The 23110-nt window shown below is 58.9% G+C and overlaps 1 protein-coding gene across 27 annotated transcripts in view; it reads left to right on the top strand.

The window, feature by feature from the left end:
* KIF1A (kinesin family member 1A) overlaps window positions 1–23110 on the top strand; it is a 42427-nt gene that overhangs the window by 16208 nt on the left and 3109 nt on the right. For 3 of the 27 annotated variants that reach the window (XM_055817616.1, XM_055817620.1, XM_055817615.1), the window contains 36 exons: window positions 229–437; window positions 959–1038; window positions 1390–1465; window positions 3669–3748; window positions 4039–4145; window positions 4766–4849; window positions 4975–5155; window positions 5246–5318; window positions 5568–5661; window positions 5794–5942; window positions 6103–6281; window positions 6371–6508; window positions 7435–7704; window positions 11171–11289; window positions 11373–11458; window positions 11766–11904; window positions 12067–12235; window positions 12592–12682; window positions 13057–13175; window positions 13353–13408; window positions 14172–14280; window positions 14392–14458; window positions 14550–14634; window positions 15004–15109; window positions 17051–17077; window positions 18574–18597; window positions 19971–20085; window positions 20320–20453; window positions 20601–20662; window positions 20774–20919; window positions 21192–21404; window positions 21560–21637; window positions 21935–22059; window positions 22194–22340; window positions 22458–22650; window positions 22726–22844. In XM_055817616.1, coding sequence (XP_055673591.1) covers window positions 229–437; window positions 959–1038; window positions 1390–1465; window positions 3669–3748; window positions 4039–4145; window positions 4766–4849; window positions 4975–5155; window positions 5246–5318; window positions 5568–5661; window positions 5794–5942; window positions 6103–6281; window positions 6371–6508; window positions 7435–7704; window positions 11171–11289; window positions 11373–11458; window positions 11766–11904; window positions 12067–12235; window positions 12592–12682; window positions 13057–13175; window positions 13353–13408; window positions 14172–14280; window positions 14392–14458; window positions 14550–14634; window positions 15004–15109; window positions 17051–17077; window positions 18574–18597; window positions 19971–20085; window positions 20320–20453; window positions 20601–20662; window positions 20774–20919; window positions 21192–21404; window positions 21560–21637; window positions 21935–22059; window positions 22194–22340; window positions 22458–22650; window positions 22726–22844 — 4249 coding nt within the window. The remainder of the gene's footprint in view (window positions 1–228; window positions 438–958; window positions 1039–1389; window positions 1466–3668; window positions 3749–4038; window positions 4146–4765; window positions 4850–4974; window positions 5156–5245; window positions 5319–5567; window positions 5662–5793; window positions 5943–6102; window positions 6282–6370; window positions 6509–7434; window positions 7705–11170; window positions 11290–11372; window positions 11459–11765; window positions 11905–12066; window positions 12236–12591; window positions 12683–13056; window positions 13176–13352; window positions 13409–14171; window positions 14281–14391; window positions 14459–14549; window positions 14635–15003; window positions 15110–17050; window positions 17078–18573; window positions 18598–19970; window positions 20086–20319; window positions 20454–20600; window positions 20663–20773; window positions 20920–21191; window positions 21405–21559; window positions 21638–21934; window positions 22060–22193; window positions 22341–22457; window positions 22651–22725; window positions 22845–23110) is intronic. The other 24 variants (XM_055817623.1, XM_055817624.1, XM_055817626.1 and 21 more) reach the window with 17 other exon arrangements.

Below are 23110 nucleotides of genomic sequence, written 5' to 3'. Positions count from 1 at the left end.
GGGCTGCCTGGGCTGGGGGAGAGATGTGTGTGCCCTTGCCCTGCTGCTGCTTGTGCTGCTGTGCAGTTGCCTGTGCCTTTTCCATGTAATTCCTGGCTTTCTTCTCAACACACCCAGCCACTCTTTTTTTTTCCCCCCAACAGCTTTTCTTGTCTCTATCTTTCTCTTTCTCTTTCTCTTCCTGTCCATGTGCCTTTCCCTGGCCCGTCCCTCCTTCCCCACCCGTAGATGTGTCCGACTTTGAGAACAATAATGATGCTAGAAGGGCTGAGCTGAGTCACCGCCATGACAATCTCTCCACAGTGACCAATGCCATCGCCGGGATCAGCCCCTCTTCCTCCTTGTCAGCCTTGTCCAGCCGTGCTGCCTCTGTCGCCAGCCTCCACGAGCGCATCATGTTTGCTCCAGGCAGTGAAGAGGCAATCGAAAGGCTCAAGGTAAGAGGCAGGATGGAGGGCTGAGCTCAACGCTCTTGCACTGAGGCTTGTGGAGGGGGCTTGGTGTTTTCTGGAAGCCCATTAGGGGTGATGCTTATGGGAAGTGATGCCCAGGTGCACTCTTGCAGAGTGGACAGACCCAGAGGTGCCCAGTGTTCTGGACTGCTGATGGCAGAGGGTTTGGCACAGCAGGGTCCATGTGGTGCTGCCATCCTCCCTGCAGGGTGACTGCCGCCTTTGCCCTGTGGGACAAGTGCTCCTGGCTTGAGACGGGTGCTCCCAGCTCAGCATAGTGCAGGAGTGGACTGGCAGCAAGGGGATGGAGAGGCTGGTTTTCGTGCCTCGCTCTTCAAAGATGGGGATGATGGAAAGTTGTGGGTGAAATGCAGTCATGGCTTGTTTAAACCAGGCTGGAACTAGGACCAGTGTCCTGCTGCGGTCTGCTCGGCAGAGCTTGGCAGAGCGAGCAGGTGTGCTGCCTGTAGGATGCCCTAACCCCCTGCTAACCCTGTGCTTGCCAGGAAACTGAGAAGATCATTGCAGAGCTGAATGAGACATGGGAGGAGAAGCTGCGAAGAACAGAAGCAATCCGGATGGAGAGGTGGGTGGGGTGGGATGGGATGGGGTGAGGTGGGGTGGGGTGGGGTTCCCCAGGCATCTTCACTCCTCTGCACTTTGCCTACAGCAATTCAGCTCCTAGGAGCAGCCAGGCAATCTTGACTGTCCAGCTGTAACCTGGCTGCCCCCCAGGCACCCTTGTGCCTACCACGTTAGCCTGCATGGTCATGGTCTGCTCTGAGAAACCCTCTTGAGGCACAGAGAGAGCTGAAGCAAGCCCTATGGCTATGACCTGTGGGTCAAACCCACGGGCTCAGGTCCTGTCCTGGGCTTGTCTAGTGCTGGCTTCAGGAGCTCATGGGGCTTTGACAGGCTCTTTCCCTTGCTTCTTCAGGGAAGCGTTGCTGGCTGAAATGGGGGTGGCCATGAGAGAGGACGGAGGCACCTTGGGTGTTTTCTCTCCTAAAAAGGTAGGATCATCTTACTTTCTTCTTTCTGGCAAACAAGGGCTGGTTTATACCCCCACAGCTCCCTTTCAACCCACCCTGTCACTGCTGGCCAGCCCCCAGTATTTCACCGGCCTTTTCCTGGCTCTGAAACCTACAGGGGAAGTAGGTGTTGACCCTGCTGGGTACGAACATTGGTGGAAACTTATGGCTAAACATCCAGCCCTCATTGCCTGGATGCTGTCCCCATTCAGGTGGGGCTTCGCTTTTGATCACTGTGTTGGACTTCAGTGTCAGCTTTTAAAAATCCATACTTCGGGGTATTTGAAATTGCTGCCACTGAAATTGGCAAATCCTCACTGAGAAATGTGGGTGTGGAAATATTCCATACTCTTCATTACTTGTAGTATCCTGGAAAGTATTTTCTTAGCAAATACCAGCCATGCCCCAAAGAGTTTGTGCACCAGTGAACCCTGCCAAGCACCAGTTACAGGACATTATGCCCCCTTACTCATCTGTGTAACTGTTGTGGTGGTGATACCAGTTTACAGTCCCAAGCCTGCAAAACCTGCAGAGCAGCACAGGCTCCTAAGGTGCAGGCAGAAGCTGGTAGGACCAGGGCATGCTCGCTTGGCTTTCCTGCTGCACTGAGGGATGCTCTGAGAGCTGATGCTCGTTGGCTTGGCCAAATGTCTTAGTAGATATGTGTGTCCCAGCTGGGGTGGTGGCACTCAGTGCTGAAGGCTTTGGGACCTTCCCATTGCATGCCTTGGAACAAATTTATATACTTCTGTCTTTGTTTCTCATTCTTGTCTCAGCTGCTGCCTGTTAGGACCCCAGACCTTTGTGTAGAAAGTGTGGGGGTTTATTCCCCGAAGCAGGTTGGTCTTGGAGGTGGGGTATTGCTGTGGTGGTCTTAGTTCCTCCTTGCTCTTCAGCTGTCTGGTGGGTGGAAACTCTTCTGACTTCTCCAGTGGCTGGCAAGGAAAGTTAGTGTCGATAGTGTGCAAAACTCTGTTTTGTTAAGGGCAAAGCAGGGCAGGACTTCGTTGTCCTGCCGTGTGCCATCACTGGGGTGGTTACCTCTCCAAGGAGCTTAGTGGAAGGTAGAGCATATGCCTTCTACTAGCCAGCCTTGCAAATCTGGAGAAAAACTGTAAACTGAAGGAGTCTCAGAGCCCACGACTACATGTCTGCCCAGAGAGGCCAGAGGTTAAATGTTATAGCCAGCTTATTCCTGCCAGCCACCATGGAGGAGGAGAGCCTGCATTTCCCTTGACCTCCAGCTCTCCTGCACTATTTGAAGTGAGTCTCTCCTATCAGTCAGGGCTTGTAGCACTGTTGTGAGCGGGAAACTTCTGCTTGCTGGGTGTTAGCAGGCTGGCAAGACATTTCTTATGGTCTCTATTCTTATTTCTGGGAAACTCAGAACTTCACTTACTGATACTCCTGGGACTTGACCTGTTGCCTGAAGGTGCAACCACAGCAGTTTGCAGTGGGGTGAACTAAGCTAGCTGCAGCCAGAGAGTTCTGTGCCCGGGAGAGAAGCTTCCTGTTCCTGTCAAGATCAAAGTGGTTTGTGACCCAGGGAAAGAAAGTGATGGGAGGGGACTGTTAGGACCAGGGAGTCAAATTCAGCCTGCAGGTGTGGCTTCAGGTCTCCACTACTTTTCATTGAACCTCTAGTTTGGGAACTGCTCTTTTGGGTGCTTCATCTGTCCTTGTAGCATCAGTGGAAGAAAATGGGCACCTTTAGTTCCCTTACCCTAAACCGGCTGCTGCACAGGACATGTCTCTGCCTCAGCTACACTGCCGGCGGTGGAGCTGGGGGCTATGGTGAGGCCAGGGCCCATGGGCATGCAGCACAGGTAAGCAAGGTCCAGCCCCAGGAGACACTAAGCCATATCAAGGACTCCTTGTAGGAAGTGTTCAGCTCCCTGTTGGGCTTGTTTGCAACACAAATTTTCAAAGGCAGCCAGGGGAAGGGCGCCCAGGGCTCAGACCTTTGAGGAGGAAAGCAAGGGGGCATGTGGAGGCAGGTCATCCTCATCCCATTCTCTGCAGTCCCCTTGAAAAGTACCTGCCTAGGCATGTTGTCCTAGAGCTATGGAGAGCAGGAGAGCCTGTGCAGGGGCCAGCCCAAAGTGTTGCTGGGTTCCCAGCTCCCTTGGGAGCACCCCTCAGTAGATGAGCCATACCAGGGTAACTCCTTGTTTGTCTCTCCCAGACGCCACACTTGGTCAACCTGAATGAGGACCCGCTCATGTCCGAGTGTCTTCTCTACTACATTAAGGATGGGATAACAAGGTGAGGGCCAGGTCCCATGGAGTGGTGGGAGCCTAGCCCATATCTCAGTGCCTGACTTGCCTCGGTGGGCAGTAGGGTGATAGCTGTCTCCAGGCTGGACACCGTTCTGGGGCATCCCCAAAGTGTCGTAGCCATGTGGGAAAAGTGTATGTGCCTGGCAATCTCATTAGGGATGGTGGTGCTGCTGTGCACCAAGGGCTGCTCCTGTCAGCTTGATGGATGATTCGGGGAGGGGAGGCCCAGGGAAGGGCTGCTTTGAGGAAGGATCAAGCTGGGTTTCCCCCTGGCAGGGTTGGCCGGGAAGATGCAGAGAAGAGACAGGACATCGTTCTCAGTGGGCACTTCATTAAGGAAGAGCACTGCCTTTTCCGCAGCGACACCAAAACCGGCGGTGAAGGTATTCCTTGTCCGGAGTGGCTCCACCTCCCCAGGGACCCCAGTCCCCAGGACCTACCCCCAGCTGGGAGTTCTGCCCTCCTTGGGCTAGTGGGGCTCTCCTGCATGGCTGTGGCTTCTCTGTGCTTCCAGAGTGAGCTATGGCCCTCACCTAGCTGGGAGGGAAGCTTGAGCAAGGCACGTGGAAGCTGCCATGGTGAGGCAAGCTGGGGAGGTCGGGGCAGGATGGAAGAGCAGACTATAGATGACTCCCCCACCCAAGATGCGGAGCCGAGCCCACCCCGCATGGGATCTGGGGGTGAAAGGGTTTTGGGAGATGAGCCTGGGGAGGCTGGAGATGCATGCTGGAGGCTCTGATCTCCTCTCATGTTCAGTCTTCAGCTGCTTTTAGTCCTTGGGACTGCTCTGATTAACATGAGGTTGGCCGAGCCCTGTTGGTTGCCCAGGGTGTGGGTGCTGCTGGTGGGTACCCCAGTGTGCCACACTCCATACCTGGGGTGCCGACTGGGGCAGCTCTCGCCTTCTGGGGCTGCAGGAGCAGCAGAGTGGGAGGTGCAGGATTTATCCCTCTGCTTCCACCTTACCTTCACTCCTCCTCTCCCCCTCCCACTGTCTCTGCAGTGATAGTGACCCTGGAGCCCTGTGAAGGCGCTGACACCTATGTGAATGGCAAAAAGGTGACAGAGCCCAGCATCCTGCGTTCAGGTGGGTCCCTGGAGCTGGTACACCAGTGGTGCTCTAACCCACTTCCCTCCATCCCACAGGGTCCCTGTAGGCTGTCCTGCATTAAACCCATGTCCTTTTCCTCCACCCTGCCTGTAACCCTGTAGGAAATCGCATCATCATGGGGAAGAGCCACGTCTTCCGCTTTAACCACCCCGAGCAGGCTCGGCAGGAGCGGGAGCGGACCCCATGCGCCGAGACACCCGCTGAGCCTGTGGACTGGGCTTTTGCTCAAAGAGAGCTGCTGGAGAAGCAGGGCATCGACATGAAGCAGGAGATGGAGCAGCGGTGAGGGTGCAGGGGATGGGGCAATGGAGAGTTGGGGAGTTGAGTATCCACCTTCAGGTTGGTCATCCTCTCCTTCCCTGTTCCTCCCAGGCTCCAGGAACTGGAGGACCAGTACCGGAGGGAGCGGGAGGAGGCGAATTACCTTCTTGAGCAGCAGAGGCTGGTAGGTGACCAGGATCTGGCTCCTCCTTGGGCTTCCCAGGCATGACTGAAGTCCTGGTGGATCTTTGGATAGGGTGGCTCTGTGTGTCCCCAAAACAAGGGCAAACCTGTTGTTCTTGGGGTTGTCCCCATAAGTCGACCCAGAGGAGGGAGAAGGCCAGGTGCTTGTCAGATGGGGAGAAGCACCATGGCAGCATGGAGGAAGGTCACACTTTGTGGGCTGCATCATCCCTCTCTCTGCTTCCCCCAGGACTATGAGAGCAAGTTGGAGGCTTTGCAGAAGCAGATGGACTCTCGGTATTACCCTGAGGCAAATGAGGAAGAGGAAGAACCTGAAGATGAAGGTGAGGGCTAGGTCCACCACAGGGTTTTGATGCTTTCTGCGGGAGCAAGAAGAGTGGACTGCATGTCCCCTGGGCACCTCTGTGCCCCTGTTCTCCCAGCGGTGGGGTGACTGTCCCTCCATGTCCCCACAGTGCAGTGGACGGAGCGGGAGTTTGAGCTGGCCCTCTGGGCCTTTAGGAAGTGGAAGTGGTACCAGTTCACCTCCCTCCGTGACCTGCTCTGGGGCAATGCCATCTTCCTCAAGGAAGCCAACGCCATCAGTGTGGAGCTGAAGAAAAAGGTGGGTGCCTCAGGCTCCTCTCTGGCATGCTGTGGCACCCACGGCAGAGGCCACAAGCACAGGCAGCCAGGGAAATGCTGAGGAAGGGGTCACTAAAGGCACCGCATGGCACCTGCCATCCTCTGAGGCAGCTCACTTGTCTCCCTCTGCTCCTCTCCAGGTCCAGTTCCAGTTCGTGCTCCTCACAGACACACTGTACTCGCCTCTCCCCCCTGACCTCCTGCCTCCTGATGCCGCCAAGGACCGGGAAAAGCGGCCGTTCCCTCGGACCATCGTGGCCGTAGAGGTGCAGGACCAGAAGAATGGGGCGACACATTATTGGACCCTGGAGAAGCTGAGGTAGGAGGATGGTGCCCATGACAGGGAGGGCTTGGCCAGCCTCAGCCCGGTTTCTCCCAGCTGTCCATCGTGTCCCCCTCTGCCTGCAGGCAACGCCTGGACTTAATGCGTGAAATGTATGACCGTGCAGCAGAAGTGCCTTCTAGTGTCATCGAGGACTGCGACAATGTGGTGACCGGTGGAGATCCTTTCTATGACCGCTTCCCCTGGTTCAGGCTGGTTGGCAGGTGAGCGCTTTGGCTCCTTCTAAGCACGGCTGGGACCCGCAGGCAGCCCTGTGGGAGGAAGCGCCGCCAGCTCTGCCGTGTGCAGAGCGTTTGTCTCCCTGGGGCCGTGCCATGGGAGGATGTGTTGACCCCCTGGTGCTGGTCAGGGCCCATCTTTACTGCGATGGCTTTCCTCCACATGGACTGCTGGGACCCTGAGAGACCCATGAGCCGCTGGCAATGCTCCCACTGCCTGCCCTAACACAGTCCTGTGAGGCATGGGCTCTTGGCTTGACACCAGTGGGAAGCGGGGGGCTATGGCTGTCCAGCAGGCTGAGAGCCTGTGCCATCGCAACTTCTGCCCTGACAGTCACGCGTCCATGTATATGTGTTGGTGTCTGAGCATCCGTCTGTACAGTATGTGCCGCCTGTCTCCGTGCACTTCCCACTTGCTGGCTGGAAGAGTGCAATGCCAGCAACGAGGATGAGCCACCCTGGAGAAGGGGTCTGCCCCGGTGGGCAGGGGGAGCAGGGGACTGAGCCACATGGCCCAACCAACCACACCTGCCACAGTGTTGTCCCCCCATGCCATGGCATGTGGAGAGATTCCCTTCAGTGGTGGAGGCTGCAGTGCCTGCTCTGTCCCCACGTTGCCCACAAAGCCAGCGAGGGGAATCCCCACCATTTGCACCGGCTCCTTGGGTTGCTCTTTTCTCCACCCTTTATAGCTGATGGCTGTTGGTAGCTTCCTTTAGAAACACACCGGACGGACGGGCAGGTCTTTATTTCCCAGTGTCCTTTGGTTTAAGCAGGAAAAAGCCCTGCCCCAAAACCCAACTCATTAAAAAAAAGCCCACCCCCCAAAAAAAGCAAAATTCCTATTCTTGCTCTCTCTGTTTGGAACAGCTGGTGTTAACCTGTCTTCTATCTTGTTGTACTAACCTTAGTTCAGATATCTCTGGCTGCAACAGCTCTCCTCTTTTCAACACATGCATGAGCGAGCGCATGGCTGATCTCACCCCCTCCCCTACCTTCTCGAACCCCGACTCCGACATCACCGAGCCTGCTGACGAGCAGCACCAGGGGCAGGAGGAGGAGGAGGAGGAGGAGGAGGAGGAGGCGGAGGACCTGGAGGAAGACATCTTTCCGGAGTGCCCACTGTGTGATGGCCGGGATCCGTTTTACGACCGCTCCCCCCTGTTCAGTTTAGTAGGAAGGTTGGTGAGGTTTTAGGAGAGCATGCCGGGAAGGAACTAGCTCTTTCGCATGAGGGAACTGCTTTCGGACACAACTCCCACCTCTGGGGTGTTCCAGAGGCGCAGGGGGTGGCCAGCTGGCCGGGATTGCTGCTGAGCCTGGGGCGCCGGGCAGGGCGGTGAGATGCCCACCGAGGTAGGGCTGTGACAAGCACAGCGGCGCCAGGGGGGTAGCAGGGGAAAGTAGACAGTGCCAGCTCCACTGGAGACCCTTTAGGCAGGTCTTGGGGATGATCCCTGAGAAGGGGAGCTCTGCTGCATCTTTGGCACTGAAGGAGCTGAGGGAGCTGCACAGGGGTCTTAGTCCTGGGCACTTCTGTCCCAGGGAGGGCCATCTCCCACCCGACTCGGGGTGACTCCTTGTGGTGCTGGTGGCAGGTGACACGCCGGCACTTCAAAACTGCATGTGCCTCTGGCACCGGCTTGGCCATCCCAGCTGCATCGGTCAGCATGAGCCCCCTCTGAGGCGGAGGCTTGAATGTCCTCAGGTGGTCCGGAGGACAAAGCTGAGGGGAGTGAGGGGAGAGCTGGGCACAGGAGGGACAGGAGGGCTCTTCGAAAAGTGGCGTTTTCTCTTGCCTCCCATACCCGGTGCTCGGCTTGGGGCCATCCCTGCCAGCTTGGCACAGGAGTTGTTCAGGGAGGTCGTGGGAACCCGGGTACAGGCTCCAAATCCTCCTCGGCTCCAGCTGAGGACAAGAGCTTTGATGCCTCATACCTGTTGGCCAGGTGACCCCCCTGGGCTCCATCAGTCTTGGCCTGAGGAAACCCACCAGCTGCCACAAAACTGGCTGTGCTGCCAAAGCCGATCACATTCTGCCCATCCCCAAAACAGGATGCGGTGCTGCTAGCTCTGCTCCAGGGCTTTCCCAGAGGGGTATGTGCTTGGAGCTGGTCCCAGAGCCTCTGCCCCATACAGGAGCCAGAGGGGCTCATGATGATGAACCTCTCTCCACTGGGGCTGCCCTCACTGGGGTGGAGCTGGAGCTCCTCTTCCTTGGTGTGCTAAAGCCAGGCTTATCCCTGAGGGGCAGGGTGTGGGCAGTGAGGTGGGGAAGAGGGGGACCAGTGCAGGCAGAGAGGGCAGAGGTGTGGTAAGAGTCCTGCAGCCTCAGACCGAAAGAGCTGGGTTCTTCCCCCTTTTTTTTTTTCTTTTTCCTTTTTTCCTTATTGAAAAAACCAAGAAAACAAAACATAACCCCCCCCCCCCCTCAAAACTCTCAGGGGCACCTCAAAAAACCAAACAAGGCCCTGCGGCAGCGGCCCTGCTCCGTGCCGGGGGCATGTTCCCCAGAGCTCGGCGCCTTCGGACTTCTTTTGAGTCTGCCCTGGGTTTGGCTCCCCGCGCAGCAGCTCCGCCGGCCACATTTCTTGTGAAGTGTGCTTGGATTGGTTTATGATTGGATCCTTGTCTTTGATTTTTTTTCCTTTCTTTTTTTTATTTTAGGTTTTTGTTTTTGTTTTTTTTAATTTTTTAGTTTTTTGGTTTTGTTTGTGGTTTTTTTTTTAGCTGCTGGCTCTATCTCTCCAAAGCTTTAGCAAAAATTGGGGTTATTTCACTTTTGTCTTCCTTTGGAAAGGCTTTTCTTTGGTCTGAGCATGCCATCTTTGCACCTCACCAATCTTGTGGTTAGTGTCCCTGCCCTCCTTCCTCTAGTGACACACTTGTCCCGCTCCTCCCTGCGCACCTACCCTCTCCCTCTCCCTCTTTCCTCCCCTCTTCACCCCCTTGGCTTCAACACCAGCTGCCCTGTGATCTTGAGTGAGCAGGCACAACCAGATCCCCGTACTTTCGAGACATCCCCGCAGTTGTGGGCTCTACCCTAGGCACGCAGTCCTGCCAGGAAGCCCTGGTACAGTCCAGCCACTTGTCCCTGGTGGTCTCCGAGAAGAGATGGAGTGAGCTGGGCCCAGCAGGAGACAGTGATGGGGCATCACCTTTGCTTCCACAACTTGAGACACTGGAGATGCTTTGGGTGGAAAAAGCCTCAAGCAGCAGTTGGAGTTCAATGGGAGTCACCAGAGCAAGGGGAATATCCGGACTTTGGGGCTTGGGCTGCAAGTGCAGGGCTGGGTCCTGCTGCAGGAGCTCCCTAAGCATTTTTGGGTACTACTGGATGTCTGCAAAGGCACCTGCAAGGCTGGGACATCACGAGCAGCACTGCCAGCCTCCTGGAGATGCAACCCTCATGGGACCCTCCTGAAGCAGGAGTGTCTTGGCCAGCTCCAGCACCATCCCTCCCCATGACACCCAAATATGCTGCATGTCAAGATGCCTGTGGTTGCCCTGGGTTGGGGTGCTGGGCACCCCACACAGCCTCTCACTGGGAATGGTGCTGCCCTGCAGGCAAGGGTAGCTTATACCTCTTGGCAGGAAGCTCAGCACCGAAGTGGCTTGTCACCATGGAGGGCACAGCACGCTGTCACCAGGGTGTCAGGAAGATTGTTGGAAGGCAGGCTGGCTGGTGGCAAGGCTGAGGAGGATGGCAAGAGGAGGCAAAATGGGGAGCTGTGGCCTCGTGGGAGGTGCTGCCAGAGACATGGTGTGGCCATCGTGTTGAACCCTGGCATGGCACCTTGCTATGGTAGTGCTGGCAATCTGGATACCGTGGACAGTGGGGAGGTTCAGGCTGGCTGCACGGGGAGCGGGCAGCTCCTTCCCCACCCACGGGGAGAAGCCAGCCATGCCATCCCTGTGATGGACTCCATAGCCACATGCGTGTGAAGGGATGGGGTGGGGGGACATATGCCACCAATTCTGCCAGCCACACCATGCAGCATCCCTCCCAGCCGGGCAGAACCCACGTGCAGCCACCAGCAGTCTTGTGATACCACAGGCAGGGCTGGGGCCGGGACCCCCTGGCAGGTTCATCTCTGGAGGCTTCTGGCCTCCAGCCGGGGCCTCCTCCTCTCCCCTCCTTTGTTCCTGCCGGCCTCTACCTCCCTCATCACCCTCCCTCCCGTCCTGACTTGACCCCATCCCTGCCACGGTGACTCCGCAGCTGCCCCCAAGTCGTGTCGCAGCACCGCCTGCCCTAGTACTCCAGCTTCTTCACCACAGAGAAGGTCCTCTTCCCTCCCGGCTTCACAGTGGCACCAGCACAGCCCCCCTCCCCTCCCTGCCCGCCACGGAGGTGACAGCCGGAGAGGTATGCGAGCCCTGTCTGCTTCGTGGTGCTGCCCGCGGCGCACTGTCCGCCTGCCTGCCTGCAGAACCTGCCCACCCGCTGCCCACCCCCTTCCCCTCTCGGCTGGCCCTGGCTGCTTTCTCTTTAGTTTTGCTTTGCAGCGCCGCGGTAGTGCCGTGAGCGGTGACCTGGGATCCCGGCCGCCGGCGGCCGTGCCACCCGCGCCTGGGGACCCGCGGGTGGGGGCAGTGACCGCTCCCCCCATGTTGTGTGTGTGTGTCCCCCCCCCTCTCTGGCAGGGCCTTTGTCTACCTGAGCAACCTCCTCTATCCTGTGCCCCTGGTGCATCGCGTGGCCATCGTCAGCGAGAAGGGCGAGGTGAAGGGCTTCCTGCGTGTGGCCGTCCAGGCCATCTCAGGTAGGAGGGGGGCTCCCCCCCAGAGTACGCCCCTCGCATCCCCCACATCCCCCTGCACCGGCTCACAACCATCCATCCCCCAGCGGATGAGGAAGCCCCTGACTACGGCTCCGGTGTGCGGCAGTCGGGGACGGCCAAGATCTCTTTTGATGACCAGCACTTTGAGAAGGTATGGTGGCGGCCAGCTCTTGGTGGGTGCCTAGGGACCATGGAGCCCTGCCTGCCACAGTGGTGCTCCTCCACGGGGACCACTGTGCTCCCCCAGGTGCAGGCATCGCGCTGAAGGGACCGTGCTCCCAGTCCACCTGGCAGCCCCTGGCCCTCTGGCACCCACCACTGTACCATGCTCTTGCCCTTGTCCCAGCATGGGTTGCTGTGGGGTGGGAGAGCTGGAGGTGCCCTGGGACTCTGGGTGTGGTTGCAAGCGGGACCACCTCACAGACCACCGGCATCCCTGAGCACTGCTCCTGGCACAGTTCCAGTCAGAGTCTTGCCCAGCGGTGGGGATGTCTCGCTCGGGGACCTCCCAGGAGGAACTGCGCATTGTCGAAGGCCAGGGACAGGTCAGCGACATGGGTCCCTCTGCTGACGAAGTCAACAACAACACCTGTGCAGGTGAGGGGGTGCTGACAAGTGGTTGGGGAGCAGTCCCCTGCCCCAGCATCCAGACTCCTGTTGCCCACCCAAGTGTCAAAAGCCTGCTGCCCTGGCATGGGGCTGCTGGCAGACACAGGGGGTGAACCCCCTGCCCTGCTGAGGACCCTCCCCTCCCCACAGTGACCCCAGAGGACCTTCTCCTGGACAGTCCAGAGAAGCCTGTGCCGGATGGGCCATTGGAGACAGCTCTGGACCACCTGAAACTGGGCAGCATCTTTACTTTCCGTGTGACAGTCCTGCAAGCCTCCAGCATCTCTGCAGAATATGCAGACATCTTCTGCCAGTTCAAGTAAGCCCTCGATGGCTCCTGGCCCCACATCTCCCACTGTGCTCTGGTCATTGCCTCGGGGCTGGTGGTGAATGTTGGGGAGTCCCAGCTCTCCAAGCTCTGAGCCCTTTATGGATAGGGAGGCAAAACCAAGAGCTGCAGGATGAGCCCATGTGTTTTTCTGGTATCTTGTTCAGTCACTGGAAAACAGCAGGGAGAGGGTCCCACCGGCTTCAGGGGGGTCCTATGCCAGGCCAGGGTGTGGGCAGCAGCCCTGGGGGGAGCAGATTCTTGTCCTGGTTCCTGGTTTTTCTGCCCTCCGTGCTCCAGCATGTCCCTGTCCTGTAGCCCCCAAGCCACCTTCCTTCCCTCCACAGCTTCATCCATCGCCATGACGAGGCCTTTTCAACAGAACCCTTGAAGAACACGGGACGGGGGCCACCACTGGGTTTCTATCACGTCCAAAATGTGCGTACCCCTCCCCTGTCCACAACCCCTCACCCCCATGGCTGCTGGTGTCCTTGCCGGGCCATTGGCTGGATCTTCTCCCTGGGGGAGCATCTTCCTGCTGGCTTTCCCAGCCTGTCACAGCTGCTCAGCTAAGCCAACCTTAGACAAGGTGGATGTGTGGGGGAAAGACCACAAGCCACTTCCTTCTACCCCAAAAGACTGGGATTCCATGGTGGTCTTGGTGGGGAGACCATCCTTGGGCCATGGGGAAGGGGATGGGTGAGGGCTGCAGGGGATCAGACAGGCTTGCACCCTCTCACCTCCCTGGCGCTGTTGCCAGCTGCATCCCTTTCCCAGCTAAACTGTGCCATCGACGGCTCTTTCTCTTCTAGATCGCTGTGGAGGTGACCAAGTCCTTCATTGAATACATCAAGAGTCAGCCGATTGTATTTGAAGTCTTTGGGCACTACCAGCAGCACCCGTTCCCACCCCTCTGCAAGGACGTCCTGAGGTAGGTGCACCCTGAGCCGCCCCTGGGTGCCACTGGGGGCACCTGGTGCAGCCACCCTCCTGGGGACCCAGAGAAGCAGGGGCCAGGTGATAGGATGGGGTGGCCCCAGGGAGTAGGTGAGGTTAGCCAGATTCAGAGTCCCTGTGGATGCTTTAACCAAGCTGGTTCTCTCTGCAGCCCACTGAGGCCGTCCCGGCGCCACTTCCCCCGTGTGATGCCGCTCTCTAAACCAGGTAGGGGATCTGGCTGCCTGTTCCTCTGCCTGTCCGTGGTCCCTGTGCTGGGTGCAGGGTCCCCTTGCCCAGCGGGACCAACCAGTTAGGGCCCCAGGGCACCACAAAATGTACTGCGGACCATAGCACCCAAAAGCCCTTAAAGCCCTTGGCACCCATTCTGGTAGTACCTGGCTGATGCAAAGCCCCCTTCTAATTTCCTGTGGAGTGGCAGGGAGGAGGCTACCCGCCCTGGACAGTTCAGGTGGCCACTCAGCCATGCCATCCCACAGGGGCTATGGGGTCTCCACTGTGCTCTGGCTGCTGAGACCTGTGTTGTGGGGGCCTGGCTGAGCACTGTGGTTTGCTGTGGAGTCCCCGCACCAGCACTGGCGGAGCCTCCCTTCAGCTGTTCCCAAGTGGCTGTCCCCAAACGGCTGTCCTTGAGTGGTACCCTTGGAGAGGTGCTGTATGGTTTGAGATGTGTTAGTGCCAGGGCTGCGGGCTCAGAATGTGCATCTTGGGGATGGGTGAGGCTAGCTGCATCCTGACACCCTTGCTGCCCTGTGTTGGGCGTGGCAGAAGGCATGCCAGTGGTCAGCAAGGTCCCCGGGATGGCGCTGTCCCCCTCTATGCATTCCCTCCTGCCTTGCTGCCACCTGCCTCCATGTGTCTCCCCATGGTCCCTACCTGCTCTGCCCCTTACCCTGCCTGCCATCACATGCCTCATTCCAAACATCGGTGGCAAGCTCACCCTTTAAGCTGTCTTTCTGACCCACCACAGTGCCTGCGACAAAGCTGAGCACCATGACTCGGCCCAGCGCTGGTCCGTGCCAGTGCAAGTATGACCTGATGGTCTTCTTTGAGATCTGTGAGCTGGAGGCCAACGGCGAGTAAGTCCTGCCAGAAAGGGGAGAGGGAGGCAGCGTGGTGATCTGCCTGGTGCTCAGCACCTCCAGGCAGGCCAACAGGCCTCTATGTCATGCCGCAATCCTCTCTTCCAGCTACATTCCTGCTGTTGTGGACCACCGTGGAGGCATGCCATGCCATGGGACCTTCCTTCTCCACCAGGTACTTTCTCCCTGAGGTGCCATCTTGGCTCTGGCTCCTACTGGCAGCTGTGTTAACCACTGTCCCTTCTCTCTGGCCTTGTGGGTCTCAGGGCATCCAGAGGAGAATCACCGTCACCTTGGTGCATGAAACGGGCAGCCTCATCCGCTGGAAGGAAGTGCGTGAGCTGGTTGTGGGTAAGCCAAATCAGGTTGGGTGGGCTGTGAGCAACCCTCAGCCCACTGAGTTCCCAAGCATCCTCTCGAACTGTTTCTCACCCACATTCCCACATGGCGCTTTATACCTTGTCTCCCCTCCCACAAAGTGGTGGCTGCCTGGCAGGTGACACTGGGATGCCACATGGACAGGATGCCTTTGTCCTGGCCACTGCATCCAGGAGCTGGACCAGGACCTCAAGCACTGAGTGGCCAAGCACCAGGCAGCTGTTGCCTGTGATGAGGGGGCTGCTGTGGGATGTAGGCAGACAGCTACCTCTGCCCCTCATGGTGGACCCTCACAGAGCCATCAGCTGTTGCCTGAGAGATGTCCCTCTGCTGCTCCTGCAGGTCGGATCCGCAACACCCCAGAAGCAGATGAGTCTCTCATTGACCCCAACATTTTGTCTCTGAACATCCTCTCCTCTGGGTACATCCACCCCTCCCAGGATGACCGGTGCGTGCTGCTGCTTCTCTTGCTCTTCCCCTGCTGCGGTGAGGGCTGGGGGAAGATGTGGGGAGCCCCTCCTTCCCCTGGGGGGGGCTTTTGGTTCCTCCACAGGGTCCTGCTGACCCATTGCTGCATCAGGGCAGGTGGTTTCTGGAGCTGCAGAGGGTCTTGGGGTTCAAAGCCACCAGCCCTCTTCCTTCTCTTCACCCAACCATCTCCGCACTGGGCTTTGGCACTACAGGGAATTTGGGTGGGTGTCCTGCTCTCCTGTGATGGTTGTGACTGCCAGGTGCAGAGCTGGTTGGTGCCGGTGCTGGTGCTGGAAGGATGTAGTGACCCTGTGGTTGGAGGGGACCTGCCACAAAGGGCTGTTTGCTCTGCATCCCAGAAAATGTGCTGGAAAGGCTGCTTGGTGCCCGTGGCAGGTCCCCATTTTTGTGGGAGTGTTGCAGAAAAGCCATCCCCCACTGCTGTGGGGATGCCTGTTGTGGGGCGGGCTGTCCCACCCCTGCCATGGGTTTGGCAGGGGTGTGGGAGCAGCAGGGCTGGAGGTTTTTTATCTCCAAGATCTCCCTGGCTGGGTCCTGTGGGGGCAGGGGGGAGTGGTGCATGTGGAGGGCAGAGCTCTCCTCTGCACCAGGGTTGCTGGTGAAACCTGGGGGGCTGGCAGGGGTCCCTGGCCAGAATGTGTGCCTGCGGGCAGCCGCGACAAGATGGGGATGGTTGTTGGCAGCACTGGGAGCAGCGGAACTGGTCCTGGGCTGCGCACATGGTGGTAGCCAGTGTAGGAGCATCCCAGCAGGGAGCGGGGATCGCTTTTCTCCTTGTTTTCTTCAGGGTCAGCGCTGTCCCAAGGTGGCCTGTTCGAAGGCAGGGTGTTTTTGAGGGGAATGATGGGGGTCTGGATGGGAGGTGCCACCCTGGAGCACTCCCAGGGCAACTCCTGGGCATGGTGGAGTGACAAGCGTGCAGTACCAGGGCAGCAGAGCCAAATCACAGGGTTGGGTATGTGTATGAGTGTCAGACTGGGCACTTTGGCACAGCTACAGGGACAACAGAGTGAGGTCAGTCGGGCAAGTTGGGCCTGGCCTGGCCTGGCCAAACTGTGGCAGTTTTTGTTGAGAGCTGGGTGGCTGAGGCGCCCACAGGCTCCTGAGGCTGTGCTGTTTTTCAGCTCCTGCTCTGGCTGATTGGTCCCAGGTGCAGCCATATAGGATCTAAAGCATCTCTAGCGTAGCCTGGCAGGGGGGATGTGCTTCCTGCTCTGCCTTCCCCCTGCAGGTCCTGCAGGACAAGGGGACACAGCTTAGGCTGGGGGTTGCTCAGGGTGTGGGGAGAAGCAGGCAGATTCGGGGCTTGGATTTGGCAAGAGCCCAACTTACCTGCACACTCAGAGGGTCTGCGTCTCAGGGCCACCCCTGATCTGGGGCCGCGGGCTGGTGTGCACGCCGTATCTGTCCCATATCCATCCTGTCGAGCCTGCTGAGGGCTAGGCAGGGGGAGGAGGGGGCGGCCAGCTTCCTGCAGGATGCTGAGGGGCATGCAACTTCCCCCCTATTTCCATCTGGCATGCAGGTGTGTATGCTTTGGCCCCAGCAGCCTGCAAGGATGGGCAGAGGGAGGGCAGTGGGCAGAGCCAGGACCCACTTCACTCTCCTCCTTGGCTGCTTGCGCTCCCTGCTTCGCTGCCTTACACCATGCAGCCTCCACTGCCCAGAGCAGCCCTGGCTCCCCCCGGCCCCCAGCCTCCCCAGTTCCCCAGAGCCACTCATGAGGAGACTGGGGGAGCAGCCAATACAGCTCCCTCTCCAGCATTCATTCATCCCTGCAGTGAGTGCCCAGGGAGGAGGCATGGGGGGCAGCACTCAGGGTTCCCCCTCGCTTCTCTCCCCTGCTGCCGCCCATCTGAGCCCACACTAACCATGTGATTGTTTTGTGTTTTTGCAGGCAGTTTCTTGATTCGGATATGCCTAGGTATTATTTGTTTCCATTGGCTTTTTTTCCACCCTCCCCCCCCTTTCTCTCTCCCTTCTTTCTTTCTCCCTCCTCTCCTCAGTGCGTTCACTCCTGCCTGAGGCAGCACTTGGACATCCAGCCCCCCATCCCTCCAAATGCCCCATCCTTCCTTCCCCCTGCCCTGGCACCTCTCGCTCACTCGGCCCCTTTGCTATTTGTTAGGGCCACGCTCTCGCTGGCTGCTGCTCCCCCTCGCACGCCTGTGCCCCCCATCGCCTGATTTGGGTTTTCTTGCTTTTTGACTTCGCTGCTCTCCCATCTCTCTGGCATCCAGCACTGAGCGTGCCGCCCCCCTGTTGCCTCCTGCCCCAGTCCTATCTTGGCCCCTGGCACCACTTGGGAGTAGCCGCAAGGCTTGTGGCAGCCATGGTGGGGGCTTCAGAGCGCCTCCAGCCCTCGCCTGGGCACCTGACAAGGATGGCAGTAACACTGGGTGGTGTGGCGGCACACGCCATGGCTGCCTGTCCCGTGCACAGTAGTCTCGCAGGTATAGGTGCGGCATATGGGCAGTGTGCGTCTGTACACAAGCACAATGGTGGGTGTATGCACCCGTATGTGGCATGGACTGTTATACCCCTGTGTAACAAGGGGAGCGGCTGTTTTGGGATGGGGGGCTTCAGCTGGGACTGCAGGGTGAGCCTGGTGTGTGGTGCGTAGGCACAAGCTGCCGGACCTGAATGCTGCCACCCACCTCTGGATGGGAGCCTTGCTGAGGCCGCAGAGGAGGGGGTGTCCCACCACCCTGCCTCACAGCAGAAGAGGAGGATGCATCTGGGAGACAGGGGATGGGGTGTCCCAAGTCCTGGTGGGCTCTGTAGCTTTGTTCCTGGGAGATTGTCCTCCCTACAGCAGCTAGAAGTTGGTCCAGCTGGGAGATGCCCTAGGTCAGAGCTGTCCCTCCATTGGCACTGTTGTGGTGTAACCCCTGGGGTGCAGGGGGATGGATCCAGCACAGATCCAGCTGCAGGATATGGCTTGCGTTGGCATTGCCTGTGAGCTCTTGGCACAGTGATGGTCTCCCTTGCGAACCAGGGGATGGGCCAAGAAATCATCTTCCACTGCATGGGTGACAGTGGGATGGCTGGTCCCCCCTCAGTGGGCACCTTCCTAAGGGGCTGCACGGGGTGGGAGCTCCTTGCCCTGGGACAGCAGCAAGGGGAGGCAGAGTACAGGGGATGAGGAGGAATGTGTTCACTTCCCAGCTGCTGGACCATGAGTAAGGCAGAGGGTTTTCACCCAGGTCTGTCTGCCCTCGCTGAGCTCCTTCTGGGCTCCAATTAGGGGTCTAGCTAAGCAGGAGCTTCTTCAGCCAGTGGTGCTGATATGGGGCCAAGCCTCCCCTTCCTCACAGCCCTGCTCCTGTGCCAGCGCTGTACAGACAATGCTTTCTGACCTTTCGTTTTTCTGTGTGTGTACGTGTGTGTGTTTGTCCTTGGGTCACCTTCCACTTATAGCATTTCGTTCGGAAATGACACTAGGTATTTCGCACGCACCCGCTTGGTCTGGTCCCTCCTGCTTTTCTCTCTTTCTCTTTCGCCTCCTCCCTTTGCTTTTTGCTCTTTCCACCCTCCTGAGGCTCCTCTTCTCCTCCTCCCTGGGGAGTACTCTCTTCTCAAGCGACCTGTGTCTGCAAAGCAATCCCTCACCTTGGCTCTGTCTCATGCGGGTTTTTTTTTAATGTATTTTATACACCTGAAAGTGTCGCTCTCCCTTTTCTTCCAACTGGGGGCAGTCACAGCTGACAGCCTCTTCCCACTCCCCCTGGCTGCCCTGGCTCTTTCTAAAAGAGCCCCTCAGCTGCCTGGATGCTGCTTCAGGGATGTGCCGAAGCATCCTCATTGAGATATCACTGAGCCACAGCTTCCTCAGGATGGTCAAGGCAGGAGCCTGGGCTGTGGCAGCTCTGGATGGCTTTGGGGGCTGGCCTAGCAGGGAGCCCAGGAGTAGGGCAGGGGGTGAAACATGGATCCCCCATGCTCTCAAGCTGGAGTTACCTCCTGCTTCCTCCACCCTCAATTGCTTGACCCAAAAAGGGCAATTGCCACTCTTGCTCTGGGTGGCTGCACTGTCCTCTATGGGACCCCACAGGCACAGGGTGAATGGGGCCGGGTGTCCCTGACCCCTTCCCCCAGCCTGGGAGCCATGGAGAACACAGTGAGGGGAGCAAGGCAGCCTGGTGGGAATGGGGCTGGCAAGGGCAGAGCAGGAGCAGGGGGATGCAGCCCAACAGGGGCCAGCCACTGATTTAGTGGTCCCTGGGTCCCTCTGGGGTGCAGGACTGGCAGACGGGGGCAGCCCTGGGGAAGGGGATGTGGCTGGCTGTGGGGGCTGCTCTCCCAGGGGCGGGGTGGCAGCAACCCCTTAGTGCAACCTCCCTTCCCTTCTGGCCATTGTCACCAGAACGGTGACAGCTGCTTCTGGTGGGGGCCAGGAGGTGCTGCGTGTCCCAGGCTGGGTAGTGGGGACCTGGCCCGGGTATGTTGGGGGTGGCACCCCACCACTCTGAGCACGGGGGTGGGGCATGCACCCTCCTTTGCCTTCTCAGCCTGCCCTGCCTTGCCTGCATCCCAGCTGAGCCTCCACTCCTCCCGTGGTCCCTCCTCCCCAAAACACTGGTCCATCGGCTGTTTTGAGGATGCCGCATCCCCCTCCCACCATGCCTTGTCCCCCTTTGCCTTGAGCCTGTGTCCTCTGGAGTGGCTGTCCCCATCTGTCCCTGCTGCGTGTGCATGTCCATGTGTCCTTGCAGGTCTGTCACAGCGCTGTGGAGGGGGGACGATGGCATCTCCTTGCTCGCTTGCCTGGGGTTCTGGGGGGGTTGTTTTACCGGCTCTGCTTTTTTTTTCGGCAGGAGCTTCTACCAGTTTGAGACAGCGTGGGATAGCTCCATGCACAACTCGCTGCTGCTCAACCGTGTCACCCCGTACCGGGAGAAAATCTACATCACTCTTTCTGCCTACATTGAGGCAAGGACCTTAGTTCGGGCCATTATAATGCCAGCAAAGTCTGGTATTTCCCCCACTGCAGTGTGAACCCCTCCTTAGCTGGCACTGCTGCTTACGGGGTGCAGGATTCAGCCTGGAGCTTGGGGGCCCTGTGGGGCCCTGGGAGTGGAAACCACTGGGTACCAGGGGTGGGAGAAATCCACTGGGCTGCCAAACCACAGCCCCCCTGATGCCTTCTCCCTTGCCCTGCTGCAGATGGAGAACTGCACTCAGCCTGCCGTCATCACCAAAGACTTCTGCATGGTTTTCTACTCCCGGGATGCCAAGCTTCCTGCCTCCCGCTCCATCCGCAACCTTTTTGGCAGTGGCAGCCTGCGGGCTTCTGAGAGGTACTGGGATGCACCTGTCTTTCTGAGGGAGAAGAGTCATCACCCAGGGACTGGAGCCCTTCTGGGGCATCCCAGCAGCCTGGGCAAAATAACCAGGGCACAGGGATGGGGCAGAGCTGGTAACACCTCGTCTCCCTTTGCTCGCAGCAACCGTGTGACGGGAGTCTATGAGCTCAGCCTCTGCTGTGTGGCTGACGCTGGCAGCCCAGGTGGGTGCCGTGCCTCTGCCTGGGTGTTCACTGTGGGGCCAGAGGGCACAGCATGGCGGTCGGGGTCGAGGCCGTGCATCTGTCCCCCCAGCTGTGTGTCTGTCCCTGCAGGTATGCAGAGACGGCGCCGGCGTGTGCTGGACACCTCTGTAGCCTATGTGCGGGGAGAGGAGAACCTGGCTGGCTGGCGGCCCCGCAGCGACAGCCTCATCCTTGACCATCAGTGGGAGCTGGAGAAACTCAGCCTCCTGCAAGAAGTAAGAGTTGGGGCTAGAAATCAGCTGAGACAATGCAACTCGCAGCTCAGCCCCTCACCCTGCCGGTCCTGGTGGGATTCCCCACCCCGGGCTGCGGGAAGAGACTGGAGCGGGGCTGTGCTGCCCATGTTCTCCTGTGCATTGCTGGTAGCCAGGTCCCAGCAGACCTGGAGCTAATGAACAGATGGGGTTAATGGGTCCTGGGGAGCATGGTCCTCGAAAGGATGCTGGCGGGGAAGGAGCCACCCCTGAGCCTGGCTGCCTGTGTCCAGGTGGAGAAGACAAGGCACTACCTGCTCCTGCGTGAGAAGCTGGAGACGACCCAGCGCCTGGGCCTGGAGACCCTGTCCCCCTGCTCCAGTGAGGACTCCGAGTCCCGAAGCACCTCCTGCGTCTCTACCCCGCTTTCTGTTGACGGGGCCCCTGAGGGCCGCACCTCTCCCGCTGAGACCCCCAGCGAGAGACAGAAGGAGCTGGCCGTGAAGGTACCGTCCTGCAGCATCCCCAGGTCATGGGGATGAAGCTGGGAAGAGGCTCCCATGGGGCAGTAGGGAGTTGCAGCAGGAGAAAGCCCAGGAGGAGCGGGGGGAAGAGGGTGGGGGAAGATGGCTCCTGCCTCACCATCCTCCTCTCTCCACAGTGCTTACGCCTGCTCACACACACCTTCAACAGGGAGTACAGCCACAGCCACGTCTGCATTAGCGCCAGTGAGAGCAAGGTACTGCCACTGCCCTGGGCTCTGCCAGGCTGGCGGAGGCTGGGGGGAATGCATGGCTGGAGGGGCCTGGCTGGGCAGGGGCGAGATGGGCACCATGGTATGAGTGGTCCCTGCTCTGGGGTCCCTGATCCCTCCACTTGCCCTGCTGTTCCCAGAGCTGGTGGCTCTTGGGACCATGCCAGGAGAGGACCCCACCAGCTGGAGGTCTTGCCTCTCCCTGTATGAGCAGGCACCTGGTCTTTTGCCTGTGCCTGGCTTGGGGCAGAAACCTGAGTCCACACCTTTGCTGCTCCACAGCTGTCCGAAATGTCTGTGACCCTGATGAGAGACCCCTCCATGCCAGCCCTTGGGGTCACCACTCTCACCCCCTCCTCAACCTGCCCGTCACTGGTGGAAGGACACTACAACGCCATGGAGGTCAGGTAAGAAGGTAGCTGGGAGGTTTGGGTGATGCCCCAGCGGCCCCTGGTTAACGCAGCTTTACCAAGTGGTCCTGGCTGATGGGTGTTCTCCAGCTGTCACTCCTCCTACACCCTGGCCTCTCATTCCTCCCCAGACCCCCCCAGGTCTCTTCCAGGGCAGAGAGCCCTGACCTTGAGCCTGCAGTAGAAGGAGAGCAGAAGAAGTCCCCAGCCCGCCGGCCTGAGGAGGAGAAGGAGCCCCAGCGTTTGCTGGTGCCTGACATCCAAGAGATTCGGGTCAGGTAGGAGCAGCTAGCGGAGCCAGTGAGGGGAGCACTGTGGGGCTTGGGGGGATGGTGCCCTTCCATTGCCACCTCCACATGGTATATGTCCTACCCTGACCTCGGTCCCTTCTGCAGCCCCATCGTCTCCAAAAAGGGCTACTTGCACTTCCTGGAGCCCCACACCAATGGGTGGGTGAAGCGCTTTGTGGTGGTCCGACGCCCGTATGTCTACATCTACAACTCGGACAAGGATGCAGTTGAGAGGGCCATACTAAATCTCTCCAAGGCCCAGGTGGAGTACAGCGAGGACCAGCAGGCCATGCTCAAGGTAGTGTGCTGGGAGCCAGCCCCGCTCTCTGCAGCCCCTTGGGCAAGGGACTCAGCCCCAGCTCTCCCCTGGCAGACCCCGAACACGTTCGCAGTGTGCACAGAGCACCGGGGCATCCTGCTGCAGGCAAGCAGTGACAAGGACATGCACGACTGGCTCTACGCCTTCAACCCCCTCCTGGCTGGGTCCATAAGGTACCAGGGTCATCTGGGGAAAGGGGTTGCGGGGAAGCTGTTGGTGGGGGGTCTGCATGCAGCCAAGCATGCTCTTGTCCTGCTCCCAGTGCTCTCCCTGCTGCTGACCTGTGGCCAGGCATGGGGAGCACCTCCTGCGCAGGGCTGTGCTGGGACAGGCTCTCAGCCAGCAAAACTTGGACCACATTAATCTTGATTTCAGCTCCTCCCCGCTTAAATAAATGCTTCAATCTAGGGCCAGATTCCAGCTGGTACAGAGGCATTGT

The sequence above is a fragment of the Falco peregrinus genome, chromosome 12, assembly GCF_023634155.1.
Source record: "Falco peregrinus isolate bFalPer1 chromosome 12, bFalPer1.pri, whole genome shotgun sequence".
NCBI classification, from domain to species: Eukaryota; Metazoa; Chordata; class Aves; order Falconiformes; family Falconidae; genus Falco; species Falco peregrinus.
Note: the sequence above shows the minus strand (reverse complement) of the source record. Positions and strands in the feature narration are given on the sequence as shown.